Source organism: Urocitellus parryii, chromosome 4 (assembly GCF_045843805.1).
Source record: "Urocitellus parryii isolate mUroPar1 chromosome 4, mUroPar1.hap1, whole genome shotgun sequence".
Lineage (NCBI taxonomy): Eukaryota > Metazoa > Chordata > Mammalia > Rodentia > Sciuridae > Urocitellus > Urocitellus parryii.
In genome coordinates this window covers 99138689-99157574 of record NC_135534.1, presented here as the reverse complement: position 1 = coordinate 99157574, position 18886 = coordinate 99138689, and the positions used below count along the sequence as shown (strand labels likewise).

Sequence of the window (18886 nt, the reverse complement as noted above, 5' to 3'; positions counted from 1 at the left end):
TGCTTATACTTGACCAAGAAAAGATAAAACATGAAAGGGGAAAAAAAAACAGGCAAAATATGTATTCCTTGGGAAAGAGATAAGCCTGCTAGTATGGTAGGAGGGAAAGGTCAAGACCCAAAGAGCCAACTTCCTGGAGGTGCCTTATGCCACTGGCTCATTTTCCCAAATCTGTGCTTTCAATCAGTACTTAAGAGCACAAAACAATGCTAAAAAAATACACACTAATAACTCCTTCCAACAAAGACTTCAGTTGCTCCAAGAAGGTTAAGAGGTAGTAATTAAAAGACTCTTCTTCCCCCCTATTAGGTTTCCACTTATGCCAAGGACAAAAATATATACCATGGAACATTGACAACTGAGTACCAAAGAATTAGTATTTCAAATAAATATCCCAAAAGGTAGCACCCACTCATAATCAAAGGATAGGGCACCTCTGGCCAACCATGTATTTTAAAACCAAGCATTTATTAGAAATTGTTCCATAAAGAGAACTAATTTTAGTAGTTAGAACTATAAAATACACTTCATGGAATGTCATCATAGTTGTATTCTATTGCTGGTGTCTTAAATTGTCATGCTACCATGAAGTACTTCTCTATTACACATGGGGAAAGGCCAGGGAGATTAACTTAAGCTGCTCTAGAACTTACAACTGATTAATGGCAGAACTAAGACCAAAAGTCTTTTGAGTTTTTAAGCCTTTTTCTTAGCTCATAAAGTGACAATAAGGAAGAAAATGACAATATGCCACTTGACCTTTTCTCCCATAATGAAAAATTCACCTGTGTTCTGCCAGCCTTCTCTCAGTGATATTTTGGTTTCTGAAGAAATAACATAGTAGGGATCACAGTATGGCAAAGAGAAATAATGTGGTCTCTACTTGGTGCTTTAACTCAAAGGCAGAGTGGGAAGAAGTAGATGTCCCTGAGAAGCCTGTTTCATTTTGGAACTGATTCAACTTAGTTTCAGGGAAAATCTAAATTCATTACTAGAATTAGAAATGAACAAGGAAGACAAAGGGCTGGGAGTACAACTCAGTGGTAGAGTGCTTGCCTAGCATGCATAAGACCTTGGGAACAAACCCCAGACTGGGGGGTGGGGACAATATATAGACATTTAGATGGCTGTTGCTACCCTGAATCCCTTTCAGAGCATTATTAACATAACTAATTCCTAATTCTTCCGCATTTGGTAGATGTTATGACAACTGAAGAAATAATTTTGAACACAAGTCTGTTTAGGCAATATACAGCAATGGAACTATAAAACCATTTACTATCCAGTTACCATGTGTTACAAGTATACTAAGTGTAGCTATAGATCCTGTCCAGCAGGGAAATTTGGGAAAACCCTAGACTCAGTTGTCTTTGGATCTTAACATGAAACAGTTTGTTCTTAAGCCATTTTCTCATTAAATAAACCAGACCACAGTTGTGGGGTCAAAAAAAACCCAAGGATCAAAGCACCAAGGCTGAAGACAAATCAGTTAGGATACCTGCTGTATAAACATAACATAGTGTTTGCTTTATCAAACCATTCTACTTAACACTGCTTTCCAATCAATCCCTCTTGATCTCAGCCCTCAGTTTCCCCAACTTCAACATTCCAATTGGTGTACCCAGGTCATTATTGGATTCAGCTTTCTGGGTTCTTTAATTTACTATATATGTCCTCTACACTAAATGTGATTAATTGCAAAAAAATAATCTCTTCAAGAAACCTTCATAACAAAATACCAGATTCCCTATTAACAAGAAAAGGGGATCAAGTTTAACAAGCCAAAACAGAAGACAGGAGTCTGTCAAAACATATAGATGGCACAAGACAGCTCTGACCTCAGACCCCCTGTGCTGAAGGAGTCACTGGCCAAACTCCAAGGTGTAAGAGCTGTAAATAACCAGAGTCAAATGAGAAATACAAGAATGTTTCCCATTTAGTCATCCTCTGAGCTCTCCGCAGACCTTTCATCTGTAGCCACTTTCCAATTTGTGCGTTTGTTTGTCCTCTCCTGTATTTCATTGTTAACTATGGGGATATGGACATTTTTCTCTCTCTTTTTCCTTTTGGTTTTCTCATTGTCTCTTTCCTCACTCTCCTCAGAACTGCTGGATGCTGAATCATCTGACTGGGAAGTGTCACTTTCTGCCCCTACAAATAAAGCAGATTTTTTGAGAGACTTTTTCCTAGATTTTTTCTTGCGCTTATGTGGTTGTTTTCTTTTCCTGGTACTAGAAGCCCCAGTTTCTTCTGAGTACTCGCTTGAGGAATCTGCTGTTACATCTGTGGCTTCCTTCTTGCTTTTCTTCTGTTTTTTGTGTGATCTTTTTTTCTGCTTCTTTTTGTGAGATTTCTTTGACTTCTTATGTTTGCGGGATTCGTGAGTAGATGATTTTACCTGGGGAGATGTTTTTTTCCCATTGGTAATATCTTGCTGATCACTACTAATAAGAGTTAAAAAAAAACAAATAAAAAAAAAAAACAGAATCTTTCATGTAGAAAAGGTACACATAAACATTTTAATATTCTGCATTCTAGATAAGAAATTGTTAACATTTGAATTTTAAATCAATTTTGACAAAGGGTTACTATGAGTCTTATACACTTACATTGAGTATTTGTTTCATCTTTAAAATGAAGATAAAAATTCTAATATTGTACCATATTGTACAGAATAGTTAAACACCAGTCTCCCCTTATCCATGGTTTCATTTTCTGTGGGTTGTTGGCCAATCACAGGGCAAAAATACTAAATGGAAAATTTCAGAAATAAATATTCACAAGTTTTCAATTGCATGCCATTCTAAGTAGTATGATGAAATTCCTCACAGTCCCTCTTTGTCCCACCTGGTATGCAAATCACCTTGTCCAGCTACCCAACCCTTAGTCATTTAGAAGTCATCTGGGTTATCAGCTCTATCATGGTACAGCAGTGTTTATGTTCAAGTAAACCTTATTTTACTTATCAGTGGCCCAAAGCACCAGAGTAGTGATGCTGGCAGTTCAGATATACCAAAGAGAAGCCATAAAATGCTTCCTTTAAGTGAAAAGATAAAAGTTTGTTACAGGTACGTATTATGCACAGGAAAAAAAAAAGTAATATAGTGCTTGGGGTTCAGTACTAATCTGAGATTTCAGGCATTCACTGCAGGTCTTAGAACACATCTACCATACATAGGAAAGGACTATTATATATAAAAATCAAAATATTTACAAATATGCCAAATATAAATCAAAAACAGACAAAATAGGGATTGCCTCCCAACCAAATCTTTTTTCCTTTTTTTTTTTTTTTTTTTGTTGTGGGGGCAGGAAATAAGGGCTTTCTATGTTGACCAGGCTGGTCTCACTTCCTGGGCTCAAGTGATCCTACTGCCTCAAACATCGGAATAGCTAGGACTAAAAGTATAAACCACCACACCTAGTTCTAGCTACATTTTCAGTGGCAAATATTTTTAAAAATTAGGAAGGTAATTTATAATATAGACTTTAATGCTACCTTAATTTTCAACTTTTTTTTCAGTAAACCTAATTACCTTACCTGTCTGTTTCAAACTCTTCAGGGTACAATTCTTTATAACCACTGTGACCCCATCTGTAAGGTGACACATTATATTGTTAAAGCAATGCATACATTTTGGGAAATTAAAAAGATTAACTTAGGCCATATATACACATTCATACACATGGGACAAAGAAAACAGACATATAGTACAGCCATATCCTTATTATAGCTCAGTAACAGCTACATTTTCTGTATTGTACACTATCATTTCAGACACAAAGGATTCCTCTATCCATTTGTAAAAGAATTATCCATTCTTTTTTAAGATACTGCTCTTTAGGTAAAAAGCACTTTTCCAAAAATAATGTCATTGGGGCAATTATTTTCTTAAATAACAGTAATTTAAAAATATTTATTGAAATATAATTCACATACTGAGAAATTTGCCCTTTCAAAATGTGGTGCCTCTAACCCATGTCAACTATCAATCTGCTATCAGTCTTTACTCATTTGCCTATCTTGGACATACCATGTAAAAATAAATCATGTCACTTTTTGAGTCTGGCTTTTCTTTCATCTTGCATAAGATTTAAGGTTCTTCTATGTTGTAGTACATATCAGTAATTCATTCCTCTTACTGCCAAAAAAAAAATCCCCTTGTACAGATATCCCACATTTTGTTTATCAATTCATCAGGAAATATTTGGGTTTCTACTTTTTTGGCAATTATGAACAAAGCTGCTATAAACACCTGTGACCAGGTTTTTGTTAGGTCACTAATTCTCAAGTACATATTCTCAGGCCAAATACCATTAAAGATCATAAAAAAATTAATCACAAACCTGTCTGGCATGTTAGCTTCATAATCATATAGCTTCTTATTCCAGGATTTAGCTTTCAGAAAATCATCTTCCAGAGTCCCAGCAATTTCATTCTTTGGCCTCCAGTAGTCTCTTTGACTTTCTTCATCAAAACCATCACTACGCATCCGACTACAGAAGAAAACAGAACTTTTAGACTTCAAAACAATCTGTAAGGTTACTTTATGAAGTATCATGCATAAAACACAGAACAGGCTGAGAGGAGGAAAAAAACAACCAAATATTGTTTAAAAAATAAAAATAACATGGATTAGAAATTATCTGTTCATTTCTGCTAATAGTTTCATCTGAAATGTCCTCCAAAGACCCATGAGTTGAGGCTTGATCCCCAGAGTGACACTATTGGGAGGTAATGGAACCTTTAAGAGATGAGGCCTAGTAGAAGGTCTTTAGATCATTGGTGGGTGTGCCCTCAAGGAGAATAAGGGAAATCAGTCCTTCCTATTCTCTCCTTTTCTGCTTCCTGCACATGAAGTGAGCAATTTTGCTACACTATGCATTCTGGACATGACAAGCTGCCTCACCTCAGGCACAAAGCAATAGCACCAATCTACTATGAAACCTCCAAAACTATAAGCCAAAATAAACCTTTTCTCTTTAGAAATTAATCATCTCAGGTATGTTGTTATTGTGATAAAGCTAACACAACTCTATTTATTTGTAAAGGCCAACAACAAATCTTAGGGCTGGGGTTGTGGCTCAGAATTGAATCCAGTGGCTCACAACCATTCAGCACCACATAAAAATAAATAAATAAATAAATAAATAAATAAATAAATAAAAAGGTTCATCCACAAAATATATATATATATATATATATGTGTGTGTGTGTTTATATATATACATATAAACAATAACAAATCTTGACTGTTACTACTCCCATTATAGAGTATAGATGAAATCATTTTTGGACTGTGTCATGCTGTAGGCTCACTCACTAATTCTTCACCAGGAGGGCATGCAAAGTGAGAAGCACAGCAAAATCACAGTTGGGAATATTTTACTCTAGAAGTTTCTGAAACACACCTCCCACTCTTGCAAATCAGCAACTTGCTGTAATAAGGCCACAGTAACAATGGGAATAAGGACTACTCCATGGTAATATTGGGGCAGGAAAAATGTTGATAACCACTGATCTGGCCTCTGCTTACAATCTCCACTAACCAGCTACTAAGCCACCTCATGAGTTATTAAAAATGTTTAAGGCTCTCCTACATGCCAGGCACTACTGTTCTAGCTGGTAGAAACAGAACAGCAAATGACATTATCAGAATTCTTGTCCCTAAAAAAGATTGTTTTAAAATTTATTCACTTTCAGTTGCAGCAAATCTAGAGGCTGAGACAGAAGGACCTCAACTTAGCAAGGTCCTAAGCAACTTCATGAGACCCTGTATCAAAATAAAAAAGGGACAGGGATGTAGCTCAGTGGTAAAGTGCCCCTGGGTTCAATCCCCAGTACTAAATAAAAATAAAAAAAAAGATTTACCATTCATTCACCATGACAGCATTAGGAGAAGTCTACTCTAAGAGAAATGGTTTTATTTCTGGATTGCCACTTGGAATTAACCAGTACAAAATAAATCATTACCTGTACTAACTCTACTTCTGAATTCTCAAAGGACCACCTTCAGAAAAGAAAAAAAAAAAAACAAAACCCTGGCAGATATTTATTTATATTGTGACTGTCTTTTTACCATGTACATCCTTTTTTTTTTTTTTTTAAAGTTTTGTAGTAGTTAAGAGCACAGATTTGCTATGAAACATGACATGTCTGAATCTTTTTTTTTTTTTTTTTTTTTTAGAGAGAGAGAGAGAGAGAGAGAGAGAGAGAGAGAGAGAGAATTTTTTAATATTTATTTTTTAGTTCTTGGCGGACACAACATCTTTGTTTGTATGTGGTGCTGAGGATCGAACCCAGGCCGCACGCACGCCAGACGAGCGCGCTACTGCTTGAGCCACATCCCCAGCCCACCATGTACATCCTAAATACTTCTTACTTGAAGCTATTCACACATAGGTAATCATACACTGAAGTCCACATACTCCATAGGCATACATACTCTCCTTAAATATCTCATTATTAACTGCTAATTTCCACCCCCCCAAAAAAAGCTTTAGTAATCAGAATTATGACTTTATATTCATTTCTCTTAAACATAGCTTCTACACTTATAGGCATATGAGTGAAGCCTAAGAGATGTTCCAAGTTCCTCAGACATTCCTATACCTCTACAGATAAAAGAAAACTAAGCTTGTATAATCCTTCACATTCACACTCAAAATTATTACAAAGGAAATATGGAAAGCTATTGATCTGGCAAAGACAGTAAGTAGACGGAGCAAAGAAAAAGGCTGAAAGAATGAAAAGTTAAAGGGAAATAGAATGATTGATTAATTAAATGACCAAAAGATTCCAATAGAAAACTGTAAGTTTAAAAACTATTAGACAAGGTCAGAATCTACGACCCTAAGTATTTACAATTGTCCACAGCCGAATTTTTTTTTAAGTTTTCCATTGCAAATAAGTATTGCTGGGCATAGTGGCACATGACTATAACCCAAGTGATTCAGGAGGCTTAGGCAAAAAGATCACAAGTTTGAGATCAGCTTTGGCAACTTAGTGAGACCTTTCTCAAATAAAAGATACAAAGGGTTGGGGATTTAGTTCAGAGGTAGAATGCCCACTGATATGGTTCAAGCCCCAGTACCACAAAATAAACGTGAATAAATTAAATTAAAAGGATTGGTATTCCAGCAATTCAGGACACAGAGGCAGGAGGATTTCCAGTCCAAGCCCAGCCTTGGCAACTTAGCAAGACCCTGCCTCAAAAAAAAAAAAAAAAAAAAAAAAAATGCTGGGACTGTAGCTCAGCTGTAGGAGTAAGAAATTTTAGAATAAGTACTAGCATGTGTGAGGCCCTCAATTCAATCCTCAGCACTGCAAAAAAAAAAAAAAAAAAAAAAAAAAAGGCAAATAAATACAAAGTGTCTAGCATATGGATCATAGTCATTATCTTTATGTTTGGGTCTAGATTTGTGAAAAAGGGAAGGCTTAATATAACTCACATGACTGAATTTATCTATCTTAACATATCAAAATATTTTTAAGCAAAAGTTGATAATTATTACGAAGATGAGAAATATTCTGGTTCTCAGAGCTGCAACTTCACCTTGAACTGCTGGGTAACATTTTCCTTTTCGTCCCCTGGTAAGCATCCTCCATCTGTTTCTCTAGTTCTCTTATTTTCCACATATCTGACTCCTCCTGAATCTAGATTTATTTTTAAAAGGAAAGAAACAAAAATAAGTCACTAAAAATAACACTTTACATTGCAGAAAAGTATCTGAAAATACTGTCTGCACTAATTACAGGTTACAGACTGGACTATGATCAGGCACCTAGAAAATAAATTCTGGCTTCTCTAGAAAGTGGCTGAACAATTTAATAGATGAAATCTCAAGTATGTAGAATTCTACAGCAACAGAACTTTTTAACCCCAGCATAATCAGACTTACTACCCTACCAATTTTACAATTGTGCTGCAATTAACAAATAACAACAATTTCTAAGATACAACATAATTTTAACTACATAATCTCAATTACTCGTAAGCAACTTTATGAGGAAAACAAAGCAGGTATCATTATTACATTTTACTGAGAAAAAACAAAAGCTCAGAGAAAGTAAAAAAAAAAAAAAAACCTAAAATTTCTAAGCCAAGACTCTTTTGACATTATAATTCTTGTCAAAAACAAAAACAGTATGGTTGCTAGAGAATTTCCTAGAAAGCAAAGTACAACTACCCACAAACAAGAACACATTTTATTTCTAATTTCTCCTGCATAATTGTTTTAAATCTGTGCTAGGTTTATCATTTTTAGCTACCACTCTCAAATCTTAAGTCCCCCATACAACTAGAAGTAGGTTAACACAATTGCACATCAGCATAAGTAGCAGTTGTAACATCACCCACAATTAAAAACTTAAGTGATCTGATAGTGATATTATTTATGATAAAACCAATGGTACAATTTACTGAAGAACACTAAACTAAGGGTCTTGGCCCCTCCTTTTCATTATATGTACTCTCCTAGGTGACCTTATCTACCTACTCTTATGACCTCTATCACTTATCTACATATCAATTTTCATTTATGTCCATTCCCAACTTTTCTCCTTTCTTCCAAATTCAAACTTTCAATTGTAAGCCTCACAATATAAAATGGTCAAAACCAAACTAAATAAAGTTCTCATCATATTTATCTTTCATTGTTATTGTTCCCTGTTTTAATTAATGGGCTCATCATTATCATCTACCAAGTCACACACACTGATTCCACTCTTATCACTATCATCCCATCAGTCTCCAAGACTTTTGGACTGTATCTCCTAAATTGCTCTTCTGATCCCTACAGTCACTGCTTTCATTCAAACCCTCATCATCTCTCACCTGGAACACTATATTCATTTCCTCAATGATCCCTCTACTGTTTCTCCCATCTGATTCATTCCCTACCCAGTTAATAAATCATCTTTCTAAAATACAAATATAATCGTATCATGCCCTGCTGAAAATATTTGATGGCTTTTTTATTGCTTTGAGGTAAAAGTCTAATTTCTAAACATCACAAACTAACCCTAATTTGCTATTCAGATCTTATCTAATACTATATTCCTTATTTTCTAGATGCACACCAAGTGATTCATGCCTTTTCTTTCTTTTTTTGGTGGTTCTGGGCATTGAACCCAGGGCTTTGCACATGCTAGGAAAGTACTCTAGTACTGAGCTACGGCTGCAGCCCATGCCTTATTGTTTCCATAGATGATACTCTGTTCAGAATGATCTTTTATATCAAATAAAATTATAGCAATTCATCAAGAACCAGTTAAAATATCAGCAGTTCAAATACATTCATTCTGCAGGAACTTTTCTAATTTCCCAAGGCAGAGTTCAATATTCCTTCTTCAGTGCTCTAACATACTTTGTAACTGTCTCTACTAAATAGTACTTACCAAACTGTACTGTAATTATCTATTGATTCATACTGGTACTTCCCAACTGTACCAGAATAATGCTTAGTATACTAAATGGGCTAAGAGTTGAGCAATGACTGGGATGTACCTCCCACCTTATTGTGAGCATCTGTATGCCGGATGACATTCCTCAGGAGGACTTTCCCCAATGGAACCCGAGACATTCTTCAATCTGAAATGAATAAATAAATAACACTTAATAATCTCTTTGATTGTCTCATCTTTTGTTAAATTTTATAAAGAAGTATGAGGTAAAGGAAAGATCACTGAACTAGAAGTCAAAGGTCCTGAGGAATAGTTTTTCCTTCACCATTAAAAGAAAGAAATATCTGATCACAATTAACATAAAGATGTAAAGAAATAATGCACATTAAAGTCCTTTAAAACTAAAATTAAGTGCTTTCATAGGCTCAGATTTATTTAATCTTCACAACTCTACGCTTTAATAAGGCAAATAGCTGTCCCTCAGTATCTACAGGGGATTGGTTCCAGTACCCTGAAGATATCAAAATCCAAAGATGCTCAAGTCTCTTAATACAAAATGGGGTAGTATTTACATTTAGCCTATGTACATCCTTCTGTATACTTTAAATCATCTCTAGATTACTTATAACACCTAATACAATGCAACGTAAATAGTTTCTAAAGTGTATTCTTTAGGCAATAACAACAAGAAAAACATCTGTACAGGTTCAGTACAGAGGCAATTTTTTCTCAATATTTTCAATTGGCTGTTGGTTGAACCCGAAAACGCAAAGATGCGGAACATAGGATACCGAAGGGCCGACTGCATCTCCATTCCTATTTTGTAGATGAAGTTCCCTTAAAAAGTCGTAACTTGCCCCAGGCCTCATAATCCCAGGCAAACGATGTGTGTCAATGTCCAGTTTAGAAATCAAATCTCGAATCCCAAAATTAGTTTGCGATGAAGCAAATACCTAGATTTAAGAGTGTCAGAAACCACAAAAGTCAACAGTAACAAAAACTGACGCCTAAAAACATCAAATGCAAAGATGGGTTTAATTTCTTAATTCGGGGCCTTTTATTTCCTATTCTGTATGGAAGTTTCCAAAAACTAGATGACAAATCTATGCACATGTGCAGCTAGCAGGGGCTTTGTGTAACCACCCCAACGCTCACTCACCCCTCAATCCTGAGGAAATCAGGCATCTTGTTAGTGTGAGACGAAGAACCACTCCATTACAAGATCTCCTCCGACCCAGGAAGCCAAGGAGTCAGGGCTCAAAGGCAGCTCTGCAGCTTCACCCGAGTCCTTCGTGAAACGTAGCCTTCCCACCGGTTATTCTGCCCTCACCCGTGGCCCAGGCCACGGCTGCCTTCCCCCAGCCCAGATCTCTCTCCCGGACTGAGACCAGACGGAGCGCCGGCACGGAATCCGGACCGCCGGGCTGACCCGAGCATTCCCCGCTCACACTTTGCTGGGATAGCCCCTCGGAGTAGGGTTTCACTCCCCAGAAAGGATGAAGACGTTCGGGATGGGTACGACCTTCCGTTGGGCCCCAAAAGTGTCTAGGGTGCTTGAAGTGGGGGTTGAGGTTTCCAAATGGAAAACAGAGAAAATACCCCCATCTTTGTCACCGGGGTCCCTGTCCCCCAGCGGCCTTGGAGCTCCCGGTGTTTTTCCCTTCAAACGCCCGCCCCACACAAATACACACAAACACACCCATACCGTGCGCCGCAGCCTCGCGTGGCGGGGGTGGGGGGAGGAAGCGATCTGGGAGAAAAAGGAGGAGGCTTCCCTTCCAGGCCGGAAGTCGTGCTCGCGAGAAATCTTTCCTTCCTATCCGAGACCCAAGACTCCCTCTGGGAGGGTTTCCTGGGCACTCTAGGGGCCGACGCCTACGGAAAGGAAGCAGGCGCTTTCTTGGAAGAGAACACCGGTCGGGTCCAGCTGAAGTGCAAGCCCGGCACCACGAGGGGAACATTCCGGAACTGCGTGTAGAGACCTTCTCTGGCTGGAGCTTCCCGGGCTTAATTACAAGTTGTACCATCTGGTTACCCTGGTAACAGGCGTCGCGGTTAGTCTAGGAACCGAGAGAAGAGGTGGGTTCCCAAGCTTTTGGAATGATTGTTCGTTGGGTTTGGTTGTCTATTTAATCTAACCCTAATGTAGTATTCAAAGACTCAAAGCCTCCTTTTTTCCTCATTCTGTGGACTCTATGAGACACCTCTCCAGTAGGAAGAGGGTAGGGGGACCAGGAGGGTTATCTCAAAAGATAGAAATATTATTACTCTTCTGTAATGTTTACCAAGTGTTCCAGCTTCTGTATTTTAAGGAGCTAATTATTTAATCCTGACATTAATTGTCAGAGATAGGAGTTATCTTCATTTTGAGTAGAACAGAGACATATTTACATTTCTTATTCAAGGTCACATAGCTAGCAGGAGATAGAATTTAGAATCTATGCATACTGGCTCAGAGTCCTTGATGTTAACTACTAAACTACACTGAGGATTAAGAAGATCTCATGTGGACCTTACCCCACACACAAACTTGTCTATTTCAGTACTGGGGAGGCTCCAGTCAACCAATATTCAGGTATTGGAATCACCTAGATCACCAGAAATCCCAGACAGAAGATGACTGCTATGCTCACTTAGGGTTTGTGAAGGTCTAGGTAGAGGTAAGGCCTTATCTGAGAGGTCAACTTAAGAATTTAGGAAGGGATGTAGAATAAGGAAATGATAAAGTCGTGCTGGGCCACAATCTTTTAGACACAGGTGTTAAGGTTAGCTTACCTTAACTTCACCAAAAAAAATTCCTGATGAGTTCCCCCTCCCCTAATAAAAATAAATGTCTGGGGCTGGGGATGTGGCTCAAGCGATAGCGCGCTCTCCTGGCATGCGTGCGGCCCGGGTTCGATCCTCAGCACCACATACCAACAAAGATGTTGTGTCCGCCGAGAACTAAAAAATAAATATTAAAAATTCTCTCTCTCTCTCCTCTCTCACTCTCTCTTAAAATAAATAAATAAATAAATAAATAAATAAATAAATAAATAAATAAATAAATAAATATCAATAGTTAACACAGACAGTTTTTTCTTTAAGTTATCTTTCCACAGGCTTTAGAGGCCTATTTTACTATCAATCATGAAGACATCCTCAAAAGGTCTACTCACCCAGCTTACTCAGTTCTGGAACCTTCTAGATGATCTGGCTGAAAATAACCCTGAGGGCTATAAAAACTTTATTGAACAAGAGCTGAAGGAGGGAAAACAGCTATGTGCTGGCCCAGAACCACAGTTCTGTGTACAGACCAGGATCCTGGTATGTATGTAGAGTTAGTGCTAGGGATGGGGAGGTCTTGAATGAATGAATGATCCTGGAATAACCAAAGAATGAATGCCTTACCCTTAGCAATTGTTATTTTCATACAAGAAAACTTGATGAAATCTGCCTTTTTAAATAGAAAATGGAACATAGCGTGGAAGATTGTGTTGAAGGAGTAAGAATGGGAAATTCATATTGATATGTTTTGGAAACCTCAAAATGAGTCACTTTTTCTACTAGAAGGAAAAGGTGATGTAGTGATTTAATAGAGAATTGTAAAGTTGAATCTTTTTCAAATAAAGAACTTATTTAAGATATAAAGTGGTGAAACAGGGTCAAATGCACCTAGATAAATTCTCCCTTCTGCTGTCAGGTGTTTTTTTGGGAGGAAACAGCAGCTAGATTCTTGCTGAAAAAGTCAAGAGCTTTGGGAAAATCAAGTATAATTTATCAAATATGGTTTTAATACATGGAATGACTTAGTGCCTAAAATTCCCCCTCTTCCAGCTTTATGATGAGTTGCTTTGAGGATATTATCAAAACCTAAGTTAAGAAAATTAAATTTTAAGGTTTTGAGACATCAAAATTATTTGCTTTCCAGAAACCAAAAGAAAAAATGCTTTTTATCAACCTTTGTCAGTGGAAAAGGATCCCTGCTCCCAAATCACTCACTCATCCAGTACCTCTAATTGTTGGCAGACCAGAAGATATCTCTGAGACATCAGGTACAATGGGTTAAAGGAGAGAAAACACATTTTTAAAATTTTACTGGGAATTAGCATGGGATCATAGTTTACTTGGTAAAGGCATTTCAAGTAAAATATTTTTTTGATCATAATTAATGTCAGGGCTGGGGTTGTTGCTCAGCGGTAGAGCGCTCGTCTAACATGTGCGAGGCCCTGGGTTCGATTCTCAGCACCACATATAAATAAATAAACAAAATAAAGGTGTTGTGTACAACTAAAAAAAATAAATAAATATTAAAAAATAACATAATTAATGACAAATGAATTATCATGCAAATTTAACACTGTTCAAATTTCCTAATAATATGAGCCACTTTTAACCCATATGAAGATGCTAAGCAATGCCTTCATTGGAATTTTGTGTATATAATGCTATTGTGATTGCATCTGAAAAATACAGACTTTATTGGGAATATAGTTTAATATATAACCTGACACTATCATGAGAGAAAGAATTTATCTTCACTTTATACCCTCTGAATTACACACAGATACTTACACAGTCATCGATGTTGCCTACAACCCTGATATTCTCCAGACAGCAGAAAAGGACCAAGTGAAAAAAGATCAGTTAGTAAAGATGACTATGAAATGCATTGAAGAACAACTCCAATTCACTCTCTCACACACTTACCATATTACCAAATTCAGAATAAAAGGAAGCATTCAAAGAACAAAACAAAATCTAATGGGAATACAGGCTGAATGCACAGATTTAAAAGAGAGAATGAGAAAGGGTAAGTTGATAAATATAAATCAAAATCTAACCTTTTGATTTAAAATTTTCTTGCAACCTGTGTATGTTTTGCAATCTAGAAGTCTTCAATGATGAGAAACTTAAAATATAAAAATTAAATATTAGAAATGTTAAAGAATCCATGAAGACTTCTAAATTGTTCAACCAGATTTTTTTTTTGGTTTGGATGCACTAGGGAGCAGACATAGGAGCTCCCATACTTGGCAAGGCTTCTATCACTGACCTACATCCCCAGATTCTTTTGGCTTAATATTCCTAAACTAATTTAACTGCAGCTTTATCTTCCATCTCAGTTAACAATACATATCTTGCAGCTCAAACCTGATAGCATTTTGTAATTTTTATTTCTCCTTTTTTTTTCATAAAGAACATAGTCTTGGACAGATAAGAAGCAGTACTGTGAGCAATCCAGATCAATTTCCTCAGCTGTTACTGCCCAAAGACCAAGTTTCAGGCAAAGCAGGACGTTTGATAGAAGAGATTTCTAGTACTGAAATACAGGTGGAGATGAAGATACCAGTCTATGAATTAAAAATTGTGAAGGATCAGAATGAGAAACCTCTGAAAATTGAATTAAAAGTTGAATTACCTGGTATTAATTCAGTGTCTCTCTGTGACCTTAGTGTTTCTGAGGTAAGTTCAGAAGGTAATATGGTAGTCCCTAGATATCCATGGGAGATTGTTTTCATGAACTCCTACAGTTACCTAAATTCAAGGATGCTCAAGTCCCTTATATGAAAATGATATAGTTATATTAAACTTGTATATAACCTATGGGAGTACCCTATGCACATCTTCCTATATACTATCAATCATCCCTAAATAATTTATAAACCTAATACAATGGAAATCCTATGTAAGTAGTTGTGCATTAGCTTTGTTACTATAACAATTTCCTGAAATAATCAACTTTCAAAGAAAAATGATTCATAGTTTCAAAAGGTCCCATCCATGATCATTTGATCCTATTTTAGACTTGTGGTAAGGCAGCACATCATAGCAGGAGCATGTAGCAGAGCAAAACCACTCATCTTATAGTGATAGGGAGAAGAAAGAAAGTACCCAAGGTCCAGTCTGCTTCAGGGGCATGCCTCCAATGACATAAAGACCTGCCACTAGGCCCTATCTTCTAAAGGTTCCACCACCTTACTTCCCACTAGCTGCTTCCCTGGGGAGCAGTCCTTTACACATGAACCTTGGGGGGATACTTAAGATCCAAATTATAGCAAGTAGTTGAACTATCTTGTTTCAGAAATAATGAAAAGAACAAAAGCCTGTTACATGTTCAATAAAGATGCAGTCATCATTTCCAGTGCATTCTGCATTTCCAGTCCAAGATAAAATTGAATCCATGGATGCAGAACCTTTAGATTCAGAGGGTCAGCATTCACTGTTATGAACTTCAGAATGTCAGGAGCTTACCATTTGCTCAGGTTTATCAGCTATACCTGTTCTACTCCATGAGTCTGTCACATTCCGAGATCCAGATGGAGTAATTACCATCTGAGATATTCCATTCTCGTGGTAGAGGAAAAGTAGAAATGGTAACCCATGCAATGGGGCTAAAACTTCCATTCAGACAGTATGGATCACTTCTGATTGCATTGCATTAGCCAAAGTACAAGGCCAAATCTTCCAATCAGAAAGACTGGGTAAAGACAGAAGTCCCTGGCAGGAATGATTCTCTTATAAAGAGCAGATAATTGAGGACTGGGGAAATAGCTCAGTGGTAAAGTTTACCATGCATGAGGCCCTGAGTTCAACCCCCAGCACCTCACAAAAAAAAAGTATGAATAAACTTATGCTGGGTGCAGTGGTACGTACTTGTAATCCCAATAGCTTGGGAGCCTAAGGCAAGAGGATCACAAATTCAGAGCCAGCCGCAGAAACTTTGTGGAGACCCTGTCTCAAAATTAAAAAAAAAAAAAATTAAAAGGCTGGATTAAATCCCTGGTTAAAAAAAAAAAAAAAGGCAGATAATTGGAAACATTCCTACAGTCTGTCACTCTACCCTGATCAGATATTTGTTCCTTTGCTCAAGGAAAACACATCTATTCCCAGTATCAGGCTCTAAAGTACAGGATTTTGCCATTATAATCTGTGTTGCTCCTGAATCACAGCCTGAAGACATACAAATTATTTATTCCTCCAGCCTCATCCACTGTATAATGTGGAATGGGGAGAGGAAAGCCATAATTTACAATCTAAGTTCAGAAATGGGAAAAATGAGACTCACTGATGTTACCTGGCGCACAGCAATTCTGAAATACTAGTAGGCAAACCCTGTGAAGGCCCCTTATGTGAAGGTGAAGGATATTCTTAGCTCCCCAGTTTCATGATCTTCAGCTCCAGATGCAGGAGGTTTTTTTTTTTCCTTCTCCATTATCCACCTTGGCTGTATCTTAAATATTATAGACTATGCCTTTCTCGTGTGCTGAGCAGCTTTCTCAGCCTGACCTGCTCATGAAGTGTCAGAGGCCCAAATGATATTTAAAATTTTGAAGTCAGTTCCTTTTAGTCCAAGTTGTTTTTGTTTTGCTTACATTCAGTGCACACCCACAGTTCCTTTTTAGACATGCCCATGTTTCAAAACCTATCTCTTGAGACTAATTGCTGTCATTTTAGCCAAATGCAAGGATTTACTGAAGTCTACCTTAATCTACTCAAGAGGTTTTAACAGCAGGCATAAAGATCTGTGATTTAATCTTATCTCTAAACTGTCAAAATCAGGCTTTGTTAATAAAAATTTCTCAATTTTTATCCTTTATTGGCTGAAAACAAAAATTTGTTCAATTTTTCAGTTTTCAATTATTAGAAATTTTGGGCTCCTATTCTATGTATTCTCTTTCAGTTCTACTTGCAACATGAGTGTTGTGGTTTGGATGGCCCCAAAGCTCATTTGTGAAACAATGCAATCAAGTTCAGAGGAGAAATGATTGGGTTGTGAGAGTCTTAACCCAATCAGTGAATTAATCAGCTGATAAGGATTAACTGAGTGGTAACTGAAGGCTGATAGGGTGTGGCTGGAGGAGGTGGGCATTAGGGGCTTGGCTTTGGGTATATTTTTTTGTATCTAGAGAGTGGAGTCTCTCTCTCCCCTTCCTGATGTGAGCTGCTTCCCTCTGTCACACTCTCCTGCCATGATGTTCAGCCTCACCTCAAGCCTTGAGGAATGGAGCCAGCCTTCTATGGACTAAGACCTCTGAAACCGTGAGCCTTCAAATAAACTTTTCCTCCTTACAGTTGTTCTGGTCAGATCCTTTAGTCACAGCAGCAAAAAAGCTGACTAAAACACTGCGCAATTATTTTCTACACTAATTTTTCCTGTAATATCTTGTGAAATACAGAGCATAAGAATGCATATTCTAGCAGGGCACAGTGGTGCATGCCTGTAATCCCAGGAGATTGGGAGGCTGAGGCAGGAGGATTGCAAATTCAAAGCCAGCCTCAGCAAAAGCGAGGCACTTAAGCAACTCAATGAGACCCTGACTCTAAATAAAATACAAAATAGATCTGGGGATGTGGCTGAGTGGTCAAGTGCCTCTGAGTTAAATCCTGGGTAGCTCCCGACCCCCAAAAAAGAATGGCTTATTTTAAAATATTCTTTTTAAGATGTAGCCAAGGTGGATACTGCATAGCAAAATACCTCCCAACAGATCATGAAAAACAATGAACTAGGGAGCTAAGGAATAAAGAAATATTTTAAGGAACCTAACATGCTAACATTCTACTTCCCATTTCATCTAAATCTACCAATTCATTAGGTATATTATTTGTCTTCCAAATGATCATGCTACATTCACTAAGAGCTTTATCACTGTGAAACATCTTTCAAGTCCAAGTAAGTTTCCTTGCTGTTTTCTGGTTGACTCTTAAAACAATACCACATAATTTAGTATGGCAATATCCTACTTCTAGTACTCTGTCAGTTAACATCTGACATACTGAGCAGCAATAAAAATCTCAAAATGTCAGGAATTTGCACCAGAAATTTTATTGCTCATTATAAGTCACATGGCAATAAAGTGATTCTCCTCTTATAGAAGTGAATAACTGGGAGCAATAATCCACAGCATAAACTTTAACCGAAAATATTTCTATTTTAACCTTTTAATAATCTCTCAATTTATTATTCTTAGGATGATTTACTAATCGAAGTCTCTGAAAAGTACAGATTACACCTGAATCTTCCAGAATCTGTTAATATTGAAATGACTACTGCAAAATTTATCAAAGAGAAATCTACATTAATGATCATGATGCCACTGGTATAAAACAGCTGCACTACGTTTGGGGTTTTTAATGCTATAAGTCATGTAAATTATAGGTAAAGAGGTAGTGGTTTAAATATTAATCACATATTTTCTAAGAGGTCACTTTGATGTATTGACATTTTGCCTTCAGCTGTTGTATCTATTTTTCACTCACTTTTTCTTCTCAAATAAAGTTGTCATCAACCCCAAACTATTAAAAACAGTGAATCCATGAGGTACTTATTTTAAAAATAATTGAGTTGACCTTAATAACTTAAATATTTTGGGGAAAAATTCTCATTATTTCCAAACAGCATGTAGAAAATCTTGTCTTACTGCTTGAAAAAATTTCTTTAAAAATCTCTAGTAAAGTTTTACATTAGGAAAAACTACCAGACTGTGCAAAGTTTTCTAA

At 37.0% G+C, this 18886-nt stretch overlaps 2 protein-coding genes across 8 annotated transcripts; one reads left to right on the top strand and one right to left on the bottom strand.

Annotated features, from left to right (window-relative positions):
• Nucleotides 1-693: 693 nt before the first annotated feature.
• On the bottom strand, nt 694-11195 carry Nkapd1 (NKAP domain containing 1). 6 transcript variants are annotated; one of them, XM_077796909.1, is made up of 6 exons: nt 11112-11195; nt 9517-9593; nt 7557-7657; nt 4348-4497; nt 3542-3595; nt 694-2441 (listed from the first exon to the last, which is right to left on the bottom strand). In XM_077796909.1, exons 2-6 carry the CDS (start codon nt 9583-9585, stop codon nt 1937-1939), a joined length of 879 nt encoding a protein of 292 aa, XP_077653035.1. In that variant the 5' UTR covers nt 9586-9593; nt 11112-11195; the 3' UTR covers nt 694-1936. The 6 variants fall into 6 exon arrangements, with proteins under 6 accessions (XP_077653035.1, XP_077653036.1, XP_077653037.1 ...); XM_077796910.1 differs by lacking the exon at nt 11112-11195 and adding an exon at nt 10566-11092; XM_077796911.1 differs by lacking the exon at nt 11112-11195 and adding an exon at nt 10198-10454.
• Nucleotides 11196-11403: 208 nt separating this feature from the next.
• Nucleotides 11404-18803, top strand: Pih1d2 (PIH1 domain containing 2). 2 transcript variants are annotated; one of them, XM_026392598.2, is made up of 6 exons: nt 11404-11485; nt 12494-12712; nt 13317-13440; nt 13953-14198; nt 14586-14851; nt 18358-18803. In XM_026392598.2, exons 2-6 carry the CDS (start codon nt 12536-12538, stop codon nt 18490-18492), a joined length of 948 nt encoding a protein of 315 aa, XP_026248383.1. In that variant the 5' UTR covers nt 11404-11485; nt 12494-12535; the 3' UTR covers nt 18493-18803. The 2 variants fall into 2 exon arrangements, with proteins under 2 accessions (XP_026248383.1, XP_026248382.1); XM_026392597.2 differs by having other exon boundaries at nt 11406-11485; nt 12508-12712.
• The last annotated feature ends 83 nt before the right edge of the window (nt 18804-18886 follow it).

Coding starts and splice junctions, on each gene's coding strand:
- Nkapd1 (XM_077796909.1), bottom strand. CDS start 9,585: ATGTCTCGGGTTCCATTGGGGAAAGTCCTCCTGAGGAATGTCATCCGG. Junction 7,658..9,516: donor ATACAGATGCTCACAATAAG/GTGGGAGGTACA, acceptor AAATAAATCTAG/ATTCAGGAGGAGTCAGATAT. Junction 2,442..3,541: donor GAAGAGTTTGAAACAGACAG/GTAAGGTAATTA, acceptor TCTTATTAGTAG/TGATCAGCAAGATATTACCA.
- Pih1d2 (XM_026392598.2), top strand. CDS start 12,536: ATGAAGACATCCTCAAAAGGTCTACTCACCCAGCTTACTCAGTTCTGG. Junction 12,713..13,316: donor GTGTACAGACCAGGATCCTG/GTATGTATGTAG, acceptor TTTGCTTTCCAG/AAACCAAAAGAAAAAATGCT. Junction 13,441..13,952: donor AGATATCTCTGAGACATCAG/GTACAATGGGTT, acceptor AATTACACACAG/ATACTTACACAGTCATCGAT.